Below are 16,974 nucleotides of genomic sequence, written 5' to 3'. Positions count from 1 at the left end.
GTCTTTTCTAATGTTGAAAATTTCCACAAAATGCTTGCATTATGAACAATTAAAAATGCAAGCAACAACGCTATATCAATCAAAAACCAAGCAACCACAACTAATTCTAGTATTACAACAATTAAAACGCAACTAACAAGATACACCACTGCCACAGAAGATACCATGATTTGAGAAACATATCAATCAAAACGCGCGAACAACACTATGATATTTATTGAAAGCGGAGGAAAGGAAAAAAATATGTACTTAAGATAAGATCACAGACCACTGCCACAGAAGATGTCATAATTTGGGATACATAGCAGATTTATGATCAATCAAAACGCAAGAAACCACAACTAATTCTAGTACTACAATAGTTAAAACGCAAGTAACAACATAATGATACACTATGATCAATCAAAACGCAGCAATAACACGATGATATTATTGAAAGCGGAGGAAAAAAGAACAGGTACTAAAGATGAGATCACAGACCACTGCCACAGAATATTTCATGATTTGAGATACATCAGATTTATAATCACGATCATGGCACGTATATCAGAAGTATGATCAATCAAAAAGCAAGCAACCACAACTAAGTATAGTACTACAACAATTAAAACGCAAGTAATAACACTTTGATACACTATGATCAATTAAAAGGCAAGCACCAACACAATTATATTATTGAAAGCAGAGGAAAAAAAACATGCACTTAAGATAAGATCACAGACCACTGCCACAGAAGATGTCATGTCATGATTTGAGAAACATATTAGATTTATGATCACGAGTCATAGGCTCATAGCATGTATAAAAATTACAAAAACTAATAGGATACCAATACATACCTGCTTGCAAAGAGGCTGAATGTCCCATACATCCAGAATCTTCCCAAATGCATGAAAATTTCCCCATGTTTCCTGCAGATAAAGTATCAGATCCACAAAAAAAATGTTATACAAAATTTTAAATATCGATTCTGCAAATGTTATCAAAGACAACGGTGCAGCGTTAACTACCCTACTTGTACTTTCTCTTAACTCTTACAATATATTATAAACACTAATGAATATAAACTACAACGAATTTAATATCAAGTGAGAAAGAAGCCTATATGATGTTGAAAAATTATGAGATGTATCCTTCATCACTACCACTGTAGTATATGAACTTCATGAACTATCTACGAATCACATGTCAAACATTACAATATACAAATAACAATCATTTGGTCTCTGACTCAAAACATATGATACAATATACATACCTACTCGTTCAGTTAATCCTCTTGTGGACTAGAAGTCACCAAAATGCCATAAAAGAATCACATAGTCTCCCACAAACCCTCTAACTACAACAATATAGATAGACACAACCAATAACATTATAACATTAGAAACTGATTGGAAAGATAGTTACAAAAATTTAAACCTGAGACAGACCATTGCACACAATCTAGCTCTCTAGTTCACTAACCTTCAAGAACTCATCAACTTTAGCAGCCAGTTTCAGCTGTTCATGCAAAATTTGATTTCCATGCCATAGGAACATGGAAGTACCAGACTGCAGAAGGAAGCATTCATAAGAGTTTAAAAATGTTGCCACCTGATGGAAGTATTGCAACACAATTACAAGTCAATATAACTAATTAAAGAATATTATGTTAGCCTAAGTCACCTCTATACAAAGATGAATAATAACACTACACACCCTTATCCATACAACAATATTTCGAAAATAAGAAAACTGAAATTCAAATTTAAGGTACCAATTCAGGCTCTTTCCCTTCGTATATACGGCAAGAAGACATAATTATTCAATGTTTGAGTACTATTCATAATTGCTTTCAATATAAAGAAAACATTGTACCTGCACATGTCTTCCTTTTAACGAGTTTAAAATTGTATTCGCTAGTCGAATTGTCGTATCTTGGTCCTCCTGGATAAGGGAGAAATCAGAACTTTAAATGGTTAAACTTAAGTGAAGTTCAATATCTGAGTTCCAGAACATTAATACATTACTTTCATAAAGCTACAAAACAACAAACTATACTAACATCATGAACCAATAATATTTAAAGCTAAAAACTGCAGCGCTCTAACAAATATGAATCAGGTAATTACAATATAATTTGGAAACATTTACTCTCAACCTTCATATGGAAGATACAAAGTTTTACAATCACAACCAATTTCGAGCTTAGTCATAAAATATAGAACAAGGAAAGACCAGGATAAAACCAAGATAACCAATATAAAAAAGTTATAAACAGAAAAAGAAACTGAAATGGAGGATTTATACGATAGGTGCAAACTAAGGAATCATTTTTGATAAATTACAGTAAAATTACCTGAATGCTTTTCTTTCCCAACAAACAACACAAGAAACGGTCGTCTTTTCCGTCTTTTCTATCACCAGCATCTTCTTTAGGTAATGGACCTAATACATAGACATAATGAAATATCAAAATGGATATACCCAAACCTAACGGTGAAGAGTAAAGGGATAAACAAGTCAAATAGACTAACAGACCTTCAGCTTTCCACCACCTTCAAGCAGAGGTGGAAAATCCTCAATCACGGGTGCACATTTTCGCAATGCCCTTGAGCCCAACAACTTGTTGCTTTAGTAACGCTAGAGACTGGTACAGCGCCAATAGTAAGTCAAGGAAAAAAAGACTGTTACTGTTATTTTTAGTGATTTAAATTTCACAGTGGTATCTTACCGGCAACTTTTCCTCGTCCTTCCTCGTTACCAGGAGTGGCCGAGCTTGATGGCCAAGAGTCAAAGTTAGACTTGAAAGAATGTGACTCATAACCTTGAATAACATGGGTAACACGTGTTGCCTTTGGCCTATTGTCACTAGCAAGGAAATCCTGGAGATGAAAGGTAAAAAGTGAGAAGCATTGATCACTAGAAACTTTCCTCTCATCCACTTAATTAACTCGGCCAACACATATAAATAATACCTCAGCACCACAGTCCAAGAGGTAGCATTTTGTGTTTTCCAGCATAAAAAAAAAAAAATAGTAACACCATATTAATCAATAACTATTATCATAATATTCCATTAAGAATAGATGCTACTGCAGAAGATATAAGTAGAAGAATGGTGTGTATTACTGTATTATATCGAAAATAATTAATGAGAAATTAACAAACCGGATTCTAATTAAAGAGACGAGAGTACCAATAAAGTTTAGGGGGAGCTGACTCTGGAGAAATGTCATCATCATTGGCAACTTTCCTTCCAATTGGTGCAAAACCACCAAAGAGGACCCAAAATGCACCAGAATCTGATCATGCATCTAATTTTCTATCATCTTATACCAGCAAAGTATGAATATAGATTAGTTTCCACCATCTCTGTAAACTATGCCACACACAAAACCTATTCTTTAAGCATTCAAACATTGTTTCTTGACTAGAGGGAAACTGAGGAAGAGCCTGTAATTTGCTTACCAACATCGCAAGTTCCTTCGTGATACTTGTCTTTCAAATACTGAACGACTTCCAAAGCTTTGGCTCTCTCCTGAGTGTTCGAATTTGCACCATTGAACCGATAATCTTTTCCTTGGTTTCCATGATAAATACATCATCATGATTCAGCGATGAGCGGGCAAAAGGAACCTACGCAAAAAAATGGAAGAGAAGTTAAGTTAATGCACGTTGGTTATCATTCTTCTAATGCGAAGAGAGAACAATAGTTAAAGCCTGCTTCAAACGGATTGCAGCTCAAACACCTCTTCTTCAGGTATTTTAAATTCAGACGCAACACCACATTCTAACAGAATAATACATGATTTGAAGTAAGACAAGAATTTGTCAGATTCATGGCCGTGAATTTCCCTGTGTTGGACAGCACGACCTCCAAGAACAGTATCGAGTTCAACTGTTTTAGCAGCTGCAGTTCCAGCTTTATCCTAAAAATATCAAACCATAAGTTAGTATAACACTGTTTCACCTTAGCTTCTCTATCAAAAACTGCCGTTACCAAATGAAAGAGTCTTGGTGCTAGATACCTGACTTGTATCTTTACCAATCCACAAATGGATACCAAACAAGAAGCATCATCCCCTTTATATATAATGGAGATTATATTCAATGCTCTGCTATGAAAACTTCTGAATTTCAAAACTCTCAGTCAAGTGGAGGAGTATATGCAGAAGACAGAAATGGGCAATGCAAGAATTGCGAACCTGCAAGACAATGTAAGTATCTCCCATATAACATTCTATGGTCAGACTTTGTTACTGGAATCTCATGAAAAAAAAAAATCAAATTGCTCCTTAGATGTCTAATACTAATGCAAAAAGCAGTTATGTTGCTGAAAGGATACAGTTTCTGGCCAGCTCCTTAAAATGCAGGATCCAACATTTTTGTTGAACCAGACGATATTTTGTAGAACGGTCAAATCCTTTTATGTGTCAGCAAAAATTTGTAGACTAGAGACGCCAATGAACCTGTTGGGTAAAAAAAAAAATACAGAACAAAATTAAAAGAAAAAACTGAGATTGTCATCTAAACTGAGCTGGTTTATTAAGCGTTGGAGTTGAGATACGTACCTATTAAGACGTCAGATTTTCTCTCTTTCTCTCTTTAGTGCTTTGCTCGAGCCACAACCCATCAAGCGTTGCACAATAATGTGCCTTCGCTAACAAGAAGAGCTTCAAGAGTTAGGCATAGAGCATAATATAATTCATGCTGTCTCAATCCATACAAATGGATTTCCCAATCAGAGGACATTAGCCAAGTCTTACTTAAAAACATTTTATCCTCATCAAAATGCAGATCATTGAGAGTTTTTTTAACTCAAGAAATTTAAAAGCAGATCACTGAGAGTTTTGAAACTCAAAAGTTTTCATAGCAGAGCATTGAATATAATCTCCATCAATAAGCAGATCATTGAGAGTTTTTAAACTCAAAAGTTTTCATAGCAGATCATTGAGTATAATCTCCATCAATAAGCAGATCATTGAATATAATCTCCACCAATAAGCAGATCATTGAATATAATCTCCACCAATAAGCAGATCATTGAATGTATAATCTCCATCAATAAGCAGATCATTGAGAGAATTTGAACTCAAAAGTTTTGAAGCAGAACACTGAATATACTCATCAATAAGCAGATCATTGAGAGCCTTTAAAGCAGAATATTGAAAATATCATGCTGCCCAGCCAGCAATGAGTAAAAGATAATCGCAGAGATTACATGACAAGTCTTACTGTGTTAAACACATGCTTGTCTTACTTGGGGAAAGTTATATGACAAGTCTTACTGTGATAAACACATGCTTGTCTTACTTGGGGACAATTCTGTGACAAGTCTTACTGTTATATGACAAGTCTTACTGTGATAAACACATGCTTGTCTTACTTGGGGACAATTATATGACAAGTCTTACTGTGTTAAACACATGCTTGCCTTACTTGGGGACAATTTTCCCAAATTAGAAACCGGACAGAACACAATTAGATCATGTGTCATCCCTTTCTTTTGGGTTTGAAGAAAACAGAAAACTTTATTCTTGAGTCTGTTCGTTCGTATGAAAAGAAAATTTGATAATCCATAAAAAACGGAAACAAATCTTTAAAACGTGATCTTTAATCAGAAACCAACACATGAACAAAAATCTTAAATCACGGATCTAAAAAGAAGGCTCTTGATTAAAAACTCTAATTAGTAACTAAAACAAAGAAGGGTAAAATCTTTGAAGAACCTGAAACGTTAAAAAGAGTGCTTCTGGTTTTGGATTTGCGAAATTTGAAACCTAGTAGAAACTATGAACTTAAAATATGGTCACCTAACTCAGAATCATACTTGTTTGTCCCTATAGACTCTTCACCAAGATCAGACATATCAAGAGTGATTAAAGGTAAAAAGGGGTCTAACCTTGAGTGGAAGCGGTATTATATGCTGGAATGTATAAACAAACTGCTCAACCTGCATAGCAAACGAAATAGGTTGGCCCTGCCAACAACAAAAGACTTTGAAAAATTGGAGTATTACCAGTTAGTTTGGATCCACTAAACAAGATGATTCCAGAACCAACTGATGCATAATGAACACCTTGAAACATGTGTTCAAGTTTGTCCAAGATAGCTAGGAACGAAACGATCAGCTGTTCACAAGATTTGCAGTAGTCAATACTTTAACAGGCAATAGAGAAGATACCAGAATTTGAACTCAGGCAGACGGCGGATAAAATGGCTTGGAACTCATCAGAGACCTCGAGCTCAGGGGGGTCAATGTAGCCATCGCGAACCACTGTCACCAACAACGCTAACGTCCATTGTGAGTAATGAGTTAATTCAGAGCTTCATGGACCCATAAATTCAGAGCTAATTCAGAGCTTCATGAACTCTTCAAGCAGTGGCACAAGATGTCCATATGTCAGTTTCCAAATTCATGTCTCTTGCTGAGACAGTGTCCGACATTGCACGTGAGAGCCATGACAGACTTTAAAACATAAATCTCAAGGTATCAGTGCAGAAGGGCTACTAAGAGCATCTCCACTGGCGAGTACTCAGTGGGTTACTCTTGGATTTGGGCCCAAAATAATAATTAAAATCCCATTTATGGGTCATGAAGCTGAGAATCGTTGCTCTGCGAAGCATTTTGAGTAATCTTTAGGAACGCTACGTGGCATGTTTTGGTTGGTTGTCAGATAAATTAAAAAAAAACAAGAAAAATTTGCCATCTTTTTTTTCTTCTTTCGCGATCCTTTCTTTTTTTTTTCTGAATAAAATGTAAAATTTATTCGAAAAAATACTTGTTTACAACAGAGTGCAGCATTTGTATATGAAATCTGTGATTCAAAAAAGTTTAAAAAAGATTTGTGTTAAAAGAAACTAATAGTATTGTGAGTGCTTGTCTTCATCTTGAAGCGAGCTAGACTAGCAGAAGATCGTTGCCTTGGATAGAGAGCAGACGATCTCGGACTTGTCGATCAAGTTGTTTGGTGAGCAGAGAGGGTGGGGTCGGTGATTCCCCATGACGTCTTCTATTCCGCTCCCTCCAGAGAGAGTGAACCGCAGCTTGAAAACTATACCGTAGCAGAAACAAAGTGTTCTTGCCAAGAGATGCATCTGTGAGGAGTAATAGGAGTGAGTCCCAGTAGGTAGAAAATGTACTTCGTAAGAGTACCGAGGTGAGCCTTGTCCAGATTTCCTTGGAGTAAGAGCAAGCAAAAAACAAATGGTTTCGCGTTTCCTGCGAGTTACTGCAGAGAGCACAAGTACCATCAATCTGTGTGTTCCAGTGCTGCATTTGATCACTAGTCGTAAGCCGATTCAATATGGCTAACCAGACCAAAAAAGAGTACTTAGGTGTGGTGTGAGAAAACCAAACACCTGCATACCAAATCCTTTGTTGCTTGACAATGCGAACAAAGTCCCATGTGTCTTTTGTGCAGAAGGATGCTTTGTATTTGTCTCTTTTTCCTTTCCAGAGGACAATATCCTCTATCTCTACCAAACCCCTGTTGCGCAGACTTTCAAGGACTTCCTCAATTTTATTGAAGTGGTCTACCCTGTGTCTTCTCGGCCTATTAAGCAGAGCTTCAGCTACAGTGGCATGTAAGCTTATACCCATGTCAATGCACCCACGCTGACCTACAACACCAATTAGGCAGCCGAACTGCGACCAGTTATCATGCCAGAAAGAAATGTTCTTTCCATTATGTACCTCATATTTTACAAAATCAGAAGCCAACCTGCGACATTTCAACAACTTTTGCGATCCTTTCTGTTTTCTCTCGAGACAGAAATTCACCTCACATCCCTAGAAATCAATCGATTCAATTGATTTTCAGGCTTAAACACGACAGTTATTGGTCTCTGACACCAGAAATCAACACGGAAACCTAATGCTCGCCGGCTTAGTAGATTAACCGAATCGGACAAGTACAAGCTGCTCAGAGGTTCAAGATGCCAGACGTTGCTTCCATGATCCCTAACACTGATGCTTCTGAATCAGCTTCTGTTCCACAAGAGGAGGATGACGATGAAGATGTTGATGAGACTGGTGTTGAAGCCAAGGACATTGATCTCGTCATGACTCAAGCTGGTGTCTGGAAGGCTAAGGCTGTTAAGGCTCTTAAAGCCAATGACGGAGATATTGTTTCCGCCATTATGGAACTCACTACATAGGTTTTGGTTGCTGAGACTTTGTGATGGTTCTTTCTTGTTGCTTCATTTCTCATTCGGTTAGAAATAATTGATGGTATAAACAATCAATTCAAACGTATAAATGGTGATAATTTTTTTTTCTAGTAGACATTGAGACTAAATAAAAAGTCCTTGAAACTACATATTGTTGGAAAATAGTACATTTGAATATTTGATAAAATAATTAAGAAAATTGATAAAGTGAATAACTATAGATTTAAAGTCATTTTAAATAATGACGATAAATAATTTAAGGAATAACACTAGAATTTAACATTCTACTAAATTTCTATCAAATTCATTAGATCAGTACAAATAATCTTATTCCAAACTTTGTAAAATATGTTTAAAATTCTGAATTTTGTAAAATATGTTTAATATTCCAAATTTTGTAAAATTTTATTGTTTTCGATTCTATGTAATATAAATAATTTAAATAATTGTTTTCTTATTTTAGATTATTAAAATTTGATAATTAATAAACAAAAGTCTTAAAAAATATTATTTAAATGATTGAGCAACCTTTTTTAGGGTTCTCTAGTGGATGAATGATTTTGTTTAATTTCTAAGTTGGTTGCTTTAATTAGTTTAGTATTAATCATATGATTAATTAATATTTAAGCAACTCGAGAGAGTTGCTGGAGTGGAGATGGTCTAACTATATATAGTTGAGAGTCACACCAGTCTACTATTTTAGCAATCATCCATTTAATGCACAGAACATGGATACAATATTTGGAACTGAAAAACATTTGGGTTACATGGCAGGTGGATCCCGAGATGAGCAAAGAAGTGAAGAAACAACAATGCCGAAGTCTTGACTGCCAGAAATTGTCTGGAGAGGTACGTGTACTGCACACGCTGTGAAAAATGAGAGGGTGCCATTAAGAACGGTCGCCCAAGGCCTCTCCTTCAACCAAGAGAGCAGTTCTAAGGGAGCATCAAGTCGATTAGAGAGCCAAGAACTCTTCTCAAGAGGTAAAGAGACGTCCACGGATATACACAGCAATATGCACAAGCTTCACCTAGGTCAAGCTGAAACAGCTTCTATAGGGAAAGCTAAGAATATACTTGAGGGAGCCGAAAGAGGAGAAGAGAAAATTAGATCCAGCTGGTCTGGAGGTGCCAAGCCACCGACGGTCCAGAGTCGCGGGCAACCAGTGAACCAGCAATCAGGCTGCTGCTCATCTCGATTTGATAAGTCACCTATTCTCTTTGGATCATCACTCCAATGTAATCATTTGTTTGCACTCATGTATCAGTGACACTATCATTTCTCCTAATTAACAACTCCCACCTGTCTCTCTTTGGTTTCATTTATTTTCTTTTCAAATTCTTTTTTCTGATGTATCGAATGCTTGAAACATACTCTTTAGAAGATTTCGGCATTGATAAAAAGATTGATTGAATAACAGAATTTGTAATACGAGAAATCGAAATAAAAAAAAAGTTCATAATGAAACTTTTGCAGAAAACGGACAACGGACATGTTTTGCAGAAAAAGACTTTCAGAGTGTAACAACAATAATGAAACTAAGAACAAAAAATTCAACCAGAGAGATAGAAGAGAAGGGCTGAGGGGGACCAAGAGAGGGGGGGGGGGGGGGGGCTCTACTTGCCCAACGACGGGAACTGAGCAGTGTCTCCAATCGCCGGAGCAGAAGGTCCTCGCCTTTGGTTTTCTCCTCCGTTACCACCACCTCTCTGATCACGACCACCACGACCACCGCGACCTCCTCTTCCGCCGCGGTATCCACCTCTTGCTCCATCAGCTGGCTTCAAGAACTCATTAATGCTCAAGGACTACAAATTCACAAACACGCATCAATTAGCATATTCATCCATTTCAAGTCCATATCTTGACTTCTTAAAAGGTAAAAAGGTTAACCAATTTAATAATGCTCTTCCTAATCTTAAACCAGTTTGTGCTTCAATAAAGACCTAAACAGAGTGAACTAAGAAGTATTTATGTTCAGAGTGCAAAAAAGAAAAAAGTAAGGACCTTTTTGGTCTTCTCGGCAGCATCTTTGCGTTTGTCCTTGTCAGATCCCTGAAACAATAAAGTGTTAACTATCGCTCCATTACAGCAAAGGGAACCGAGAAAGAAAACAACATTTCAAAGATTTCTAACCAGCTTGACGAAGATTTCTTCCTCAGTAGTCTTCTTGTTAGAAAGCTGTTGCATGGACTCAAACACTTTGGTGTCAACTTTTCTTTCCTCGACCTTAGTGGCTTGTAGAGCCTTCTTCTTCTCCTCCAGGATTTTCTCATACTCTTCCAGAGTCATCTCCTATTACAACAAACAAGAATGAGTTTTCATATAGCAAACATTCAAAGTTTACATAGGAGTTCATAAGATGTTGCAATAGCTGTAATTGATGAATGTACCTTGTCTTCAGCTTCTTTCTGTGCTTTCTCTTCGGCTTCTTTGGCTGCATCAGCGGTTTCATCCTCACCTCCTTGCTTCTCAGCAACAGGGCTCTTTTCAACCTCAGTGGTGGGTTCCTCAGTAGCTCTAATATACCAAAAACATTACTTTTTAAACAGCATAGAGTTCGAGACATATGAAAATTAAACTGAAGACCAGGATGCTTACGGAGCAATGTCATCTTCAGTAGTTCCCCAGTTTCCACGACCACCACCCTCACGTTTTAAATCAGTACTAAACAAAAGAAAACAAAAAGATCACAAATATTAGAAGTTAAACAACAAAGCAGTAACCAAAGTAGTGGACAGAAGAAAAAGAAAAAAAAAAAGCTTACCCACGACCAGTACCGCTACGGCGCTCATAAGTCCTCCTTGGGCGTTCAACATCACCTCCTTCACCATTGGCAAATCCACGGCGACCTCCACGACCACGGAATCCACCAACAATACCTCCACGCCTTGCTCCATCAGCATCTTCAGAAGCTCTGTATCCGCCAGAAAACCCATTCTCATTTGCAGGAGGAGCATCATTGTTCCGGTTGTCCCTGTTAAATCCACCACCCCTGCCACGGGAAAAACCACCACCACGTCCACCCGCAACACGACCTCCTGAAGGAGCATTTCTTGACTCTCTCACTATATTCATAAACAGACAAACAAGGCCACAGTTCATTCAGTAACATTCCAAGTCATCATTATATATTTGACTTACGAACTAAAGATAAAATGTTAATATTCCGAATACAATAAAGCTACCTTTACGATAAAAACAGAGTACGCTTTCCGTAATCAAAGCTAGCAGAAGACAAAAGCTAAGAATGGATAAAGAAACTAAAACTTCAAATGACAAAAGCAAACATTTTCATGACAACAATAAAGAAGCTTCGAATCAATCAAACACTACGCAAGACGGCAGAATCTAAACAAGTTCAGCGTCTACTACATAAAGAGTAAAATAAAGCAAAGAACTTTAACCTGCTTGAGTAGGAGGAAGTGGCTTGGTTGGCATCTTAGCAGACTTAGCAGGTTGTACAGCAGCAGCTTTCTCGACTTTTTGAGTCAAAGTCGCAGCGAGCTGGCTGGGATCCTCAGCGTCATCTCCTAAGAGATCGAAAGGGTTCATAGACGCCATTTTATCGGTCTGATAAAGATCGAAGTTAGATACAAAGTCACCGGAGAAACTGCTTGCTTTGATGGGTTTACTGAAAAGGGGAAATCAGTAATCCATGACTCAATATAAAGATTCTAAAAGAAGAAGAAAACAAAAAACAAGAAGAGGTAAACGAACTAAGAGAAATGATTCGGACAGTGTCTAAGAGAGCAAATGAACAAGAAGAAGAAGATGAGAAGAAACCCTAAGAGATGCTGCGGCAGAGAGATGTGCGCGACTTAAAACCTAATCTATAAACCCTTCCTGAGTTATTATCCTCTGCGGAAGGGGTACTCTGGTCCTCTTCTTTTGTCCGTGGGCTATATTATAACTAGTTCAGCCCATTTATAATTATAATTGTAAGGGCTAGGGGCTCATTGGTTAGGCCCATCGATTCACAACATGTCTGTTAGATGGAATTTTTTGGTTACACTTACCATTATAATTCTCAAACTGATTAAGAAATTGCATCGGGGATTTTGGTATTACTACTAATAAAAGGGACAATTTGAGCTCTTTTAGAGTGTCCACCTCATCAAAATTAAAAACTCTTAAGAGAAGCCACATCAGCTAAACTAAAATTTAATAGGAAAATATTTGTCATTACTACAACTTTTTAAGAAAACTAATAGTAATATTATTATTACAAATCTTCAAAAACAAAATGTACCGAATCGACAAAGTTTCAAATCTTAAAAAAAAATATGAATCGACAAACTTAAGTTTCAACCTTAAATACCCATCTACTCCCACAATGCCATGATGTCTCCGTTTTAAAGCTTCATCACATAATTTATAAATTCACTTACAATTCAATTTCATCACCTATGATTTCAAGCTGTTCTCATCTTATTGTTTCACAAATCCATGAGAAGTTCGGCTTTAATAAGTATACAATTCCAAAATCCATGATGCCTACTTCACAAAAAAAACCGACGACTCTAGGTAAGATTTCACCCTTCTTTTCTCTTTTTATTATAGATGGGTTTCAGAATTGGCGTCTGATCAATATATTGATATCAAGTGGTTTCGCTTATGTAGATATAGTGAATTTTCAAAATTGGGTTCTGATCCACATATCGAATTCATGTGGTTTTGTTCATATAGATGCATACCGAGAAACATGAATGAGATAACTGGTCGTATGTTTAGAAACGAGTATTTAGTCTATCTTTATCCTTGATTTTCCCCTTTTCCAGGAAAGGCCCCAACGGCGATGGGTACAAATGTCCTCCAAGATCACAAAGGTAGAGTCAGTCCAAACTGGGATAAAGTAAGCATCCAAACCATTATAACTCTGACTCTTGCTTTCAATTATACTCAGGCCCTTGAACTTCTTAACAACGTTCTTTAATTATTCAAACCTGTGGTTAATACAAAAGAAAGAAGAAGAGAGAGACATGGTTAATCAACTTAGCAGCTCCAATTGTTTTCTTTAGCATTTGCATATACTGTATCATTTCAAGTATCACTTAGGTTAATATGATTTTTTGTATATTTTTCAAGCCATATAGTAACTCATTGCAAAGCCAATGTTTTCAGCATCAAATTTATGTGGAAGCTTCAACACGCGCCATGGAATTGGTCAGTTTACGTACTCACGAACAAGTGCCTAATATATTTCTAACCGCCGCTTCTAACCACATACAGTAGCAAAGGCGGGAAAAACTACTCCTTAATGTTTTGGTCTCTCATAAATCCAAATTCGTGCAGCCATGAGTCCTGGAATTTTCAGGAGATGATCCAGCTCCCTTATTCTTTTCACTTAGGTACATGTCTTCTCTTCTTTAGTCTTACACTTCAAGAGACCATATGGTGTTTAAGTTCGTTATTAGTTTGTAATTTAATTTGGAATCACAAGCTTACAACTTTGCAAGTTTAATTGAACAGGTTTTTAGGTTCATACACAAACGCCCAGGAAGAAGTGAACACTTTATCAAAGTTTTGTGTTTAATGTCAATAGGTAACATTCTTCCAGTAAATATGTTTTAGTGTTTTACCAAGACAAAAAAAAATCACTTTAAAAAGAGACTGTCATGTACGTACGGCAGGCTCAGATCCTCGGCGCCAGTCACAACTAAGCTACTAAAGGCTGCTACCCACTCGGGGGTTTACTCCTTGCTCTCTGCATCTGTACATCTCCCCCAAAATACTTTATTTGGCCACGAAAGACTGCATTGCTTGACATTTCAGGTAACTCTCACAGTTTAAACTTTAGTAAAAAATTATCATGTCAACTATGCTTCATAACCTTTTTGAATGATCTGTCATTTTGTTTGATTCATGTGTTAGCCGATCAACAATATACAAGTAGATGAGTAAAGAAAATATATGGCCATACAAAGAGAGTTACTGATCGTTTCTTACTTTTGGTTTAGTTCCATAAATGTCGTTCACGGAAAACTATGGGATGTCGGATAACAAAGATTGGTATGAAGTATCTCAGGAGAAAGATTGATAAATAAATGAAGTAAGAGATACAAAAGAGAGCAGTGTATTTGGTCAATAAGCACTACCACTGTTTTGGTTCACATAGAATGGTAGTAGAGACATAACTAAGATGGTAAACAAACAAATAAGCTAAGTGATGAGGATGTTTTACAGTACTTTTGCCTTCGTCTTTAATTTTGAATGACTCACTAATGAATGAAGTAAGAAAGGTACAGAACATTCTAAAAAACATTTGACATCTAACAATTTGTTAATAAATAAAAATGTTTATGAAAAGGTTATCACTCATTGTTACCAAAACATCCCAAGTCCTAAACATTCAAATTTTACATTATGGAATTATATACTTCAGCAGTAATATTAAATCGGAGGTATATATATCAGGACTTCATATATATCAAAAGCCGGATTATGACTTCATTTCATCGTATTTTTCGCTTTTACCATTTTTACCACATAACTTCCGATTTGCCGGAAAGAAGCAATAAAACAAGGTGTTTTCTTTCGAGAAATAAAGAAAATATTTTACAAACTAATATATTTTGATGAGTAAAAAGTTTTTAAGAAAAAATATATAACATGCAAAAAATTATATTCAGAATATGAAAAATATATGGTGATACATTAGCTAAATGATAACTAAAAAAAATGCCGTGAAAAATTATAATGTATATTTATGTTAAATATATAATCATGTGAATAAATTGTTTCTAAACCTAAAACAAACAAGAATATTAAGTTAAAAAGATCTTCTTTTCTGAAGTCAAATATTAAGTTAAAAACATCAGTTTATCATTTGTCAATTTTAAAATTTCATGATTGTGTGTGTGCTTTTGGATCTACAAAAATACAAACAATTTTGTGATAGTATATACCTTCTTCATATCAAAATAGTGAATAAATCTAATATACTCGCCATCCCGAGCGTAGCCCGGTATAATCCACTAGTTATGTTAAGAACTAAAGAAATAACACCAGATTGAAAAATTAACACTCAGGCTTTGTAAAGTGTCTGTTTCGTAGTAGCATTACTTCAAGAAATAAACAAATAAAATCCATATTCCATAGTAATTTACATGAGGGGAACAACACTTTACTTCTTGGCCTCTCTAATAGCATTTTATAACAAAACTTTCAACTACAAAACACACACAAAATCAAACCAATAACTCGTCAAAACGTGTCTCTTCACCAACCTCGCACTTCACCTCCGGCGTCAGATACTCTGCTTTTCTCCTCCGTTTCAACTTCCCGTTTTCAGACGAAGAAGAAGAAGAAGAAGAAGATCCCTTAGACGTGATCCGAACTGGGTCAGGTTCACCGGAGTTAACCCTCAAGGGAAAATTCAACAAAGCGCGGGAGCCACGCATCCTAAAAGCAGCTCTATCGTAAGCCAAAGCCGCATCTTCCGCCGTCTCAAACGTCCCTAACCAAACCCTAGCTCCGTTTTTCGCCGGATCACGTATCTCCGCCGCGAACTTCCCCCACGGTCTCTGTCTCACTCCTCTGTAATGCTTCCCCTTCGGCGCCTCCTCCGCCACAACCGTCACCGCTTTTTTCGGTTTCTCCGCCGCCAAAACCTCAGTCGGCTCGACTTTAACCGCCGGAAAATCGTAGAGACAGCTCAAGTCCGACGATGACGTGTCGAAATGGAAAGCGTCCTTGAGGAGTCCGTAGACCAACATGTCCTCTGAATCGTTCTCTTTCAACGGCAAATCTCCCCAGCTCTCAGTGAGACACGAACTCGGTATCGACTCATTGAGCCGCAGCTCGTTCTCTCCACCTAGCAAGTGACATCGCACCATCTCTAACAAATCGTAATCTGATTCTATATCGCACTGTCCATACATTTTCGCAAGAGAGACTATAGAATATAGTTTTCTTTTTCGGTTTTTGTTTGTTTTGATCGATTTATCAAATATCTAATTTTTTTGTTTTCGTATGTGGAATTGGTTTATATAGAAGATACGAGGTTCATGAACCTAATAAAGGAAGATAAACTTTTTACATGTTTATTAGTACTGTATAGTTTTAGTGGGGAATTAAAAAAATATGAAAGTTGTGGATTTTTCGTAACTAGTTACGAAGGTTCGTGGATGAATGAATTAAAAACACGTGCGCTTTATCCGTCATATGAGTTCACGATGAAGAAGGGTCAAGATGACGTTACTGGTCATCATGACATTTTTAGGGAAGAAAGAAGAAAGATGCTGATTTGGTTTTGTCTCTCTCAACTTGTCCCTTGTTTTGTCCCTTTGAGTTCCGGTTTTATTAAGCAACTAAAAGTGTTTAATTAGTCTGTTAATATAGAAAAAGCAAGGTCTTAATTCACATTAGTCTTTGTTAAATTGACAATTTGACATAATTTTTTTGAACCAAAACTAGACTTCTATCGACTCCTATGGGGATAAATTAAATATCATATACATAACCAAAGCTGCGCTAATCTATACTTTATTAGATAGTTGCCAAGTATATTATAAGTTTAATTACATGAAATCTAAGATTAGATTTTGTTGTTATATATGGTGCTGGTGAAACAAAAAAAATCTAACAAGGTGGGTCATACTTATATGAATGCGACACTTGAAAATGTCTGCACAAATCGGGATACATTTCTCCTGGACACCAATTAACAACAGCTCAACTTTTTCCCCCCTTTCACCTTTCATATTTACCAACTTCTAGTTTAGAATTTTCCTAATTTCCAATGTTTGTTATAAAACTCATGATTGTTAATTAAATGCGTGATTAAGAAATTCAGTAGTGCAACTCTAGTCAAT

The 16,974-nt window shown here is 36.5% G+C and overlaps 3 protein-coding genes across 3 annotated transcripts; all 3 read right to left on the bottom strand.

Moving 5' to 3' along the window:
* Nucleotides 1-6,886: 6,886 nt before the first annotated feature.
* Nucleotides 6,887-7,588, bottom strand: LOC104763019 (uncharacterized). Its single transcript, XM_087499697.1, has one exon. It carries the CDS (start codon nucleotides 7,586-7,588, stop codon nucleotides 6,887-6,889), a length of 702 nt encoding a protein of 233 aa, XP_087355823.1.
* A 2,014-nt stretch (nucleotides 7,589-9,602) lies between these two features.
* Nucleotides 9,603-12,057, bottom strand: LOC104760167 (RGG repeats nuclear RNA binding protein C). The gene is made up of 7 exons (XM_010483045.3): nucleotides 11,566-12,057; nucleotides 10,926-11,226; nucleotides 10,760-10,825; nucleotides 10,552-10,678; nucleotides 10,295-10,453; nucleotides 10,166-10,213; nucleotides 9,603-9,966 (listed from the first exon to the last, which is right to left on the bottom strand). The coding sequence occupies exons 1-7, from the start codon at nucleotides 11,720-11,722 to the stop codon at nucleotides 9,775-9,777; spliced, it is 1,050 nt and encodes a 349-aa protein (XP_010481347.1). The 5' UTR covers nucleotides 11,723-12,057; the 3' UTR covers nucleotides 9,603-9,774.
* A 3,175-nt stretch (nucleotides 12,058-15,232) lies between these two features.
* On the bottom strand, nucleotides 15,233-16,152 carry LOC104760165 (ethylene-responsive transcription factor 2). Its single transcript, XM_010483044.3, has one exon. It carries the CDS (start codon nucleotides 16,039-16,041, stop codon nucleotides 15,349-15,351), a length of 693 nt encoding a protein of 230 aa, XP_010481346.1. The 5' UTR covers nucleotides 16,042-16,152; the 3' UTR covers nucleotides 15,233-15,348.
* Between the last annotated feature and the right edge of the window lie 822 nt (nucleotides 16,153-16,974).

The sequence above is a fragment of the Camelina sativa genome, chromosome 18 (assembly GCF_030686135.1).
Source record: "Camelina sativa cultivar CO46 ecotype springtype chromosome 18, ASM3068613v1".
Taxonomy (NCBI): domain Eukaryota; kingdom Viridiplantae; phylum Streptophyta; class Magnoliopsida; order Brassicales; family Brassicaceae; genus Camelina; species Camelina sativa.
This window is presented reverse-complemented; position numbering and strand designations above follow the sequence as displayed.

Coding starts and splice junctions, on each gene's coding strand:
- LOC104763019 (XM_087499697.1), bottom strand. CDS start 7,588: ATGGGTATAAGCTTACATGCCACTGTAGCTGAAGCTCTGCTTAATAGG.
- LOC104760167 (XM_010483045.3), bottom strand. CDS start 11,722: ATGGCGTCTATGAACCCTTTCGATCTCTTAGGAGATGACGCTGAGGAT. Junction 11,227..11,565: donor ACTTCCTCCTACTCAAGCAG/GTTAAAGTTCTT, acceptor TTATGAATATAG/TGAGAGAGTCAAGAAATGCT. Junction 10,826..10,925: donor CGTAGCGGTACTGGTCGTGG/GTAAGCTTTTTT, acceptor TCTTTTGTTTAG/TACTGATTTAAAACGTGAGG.
- LOC104760165 (XM_010483044.3), bottom strand. CDS start 16,041: ATGTATGGACAGTGCGATATAGAATCAGATTACGATTTGTTAGAGATG.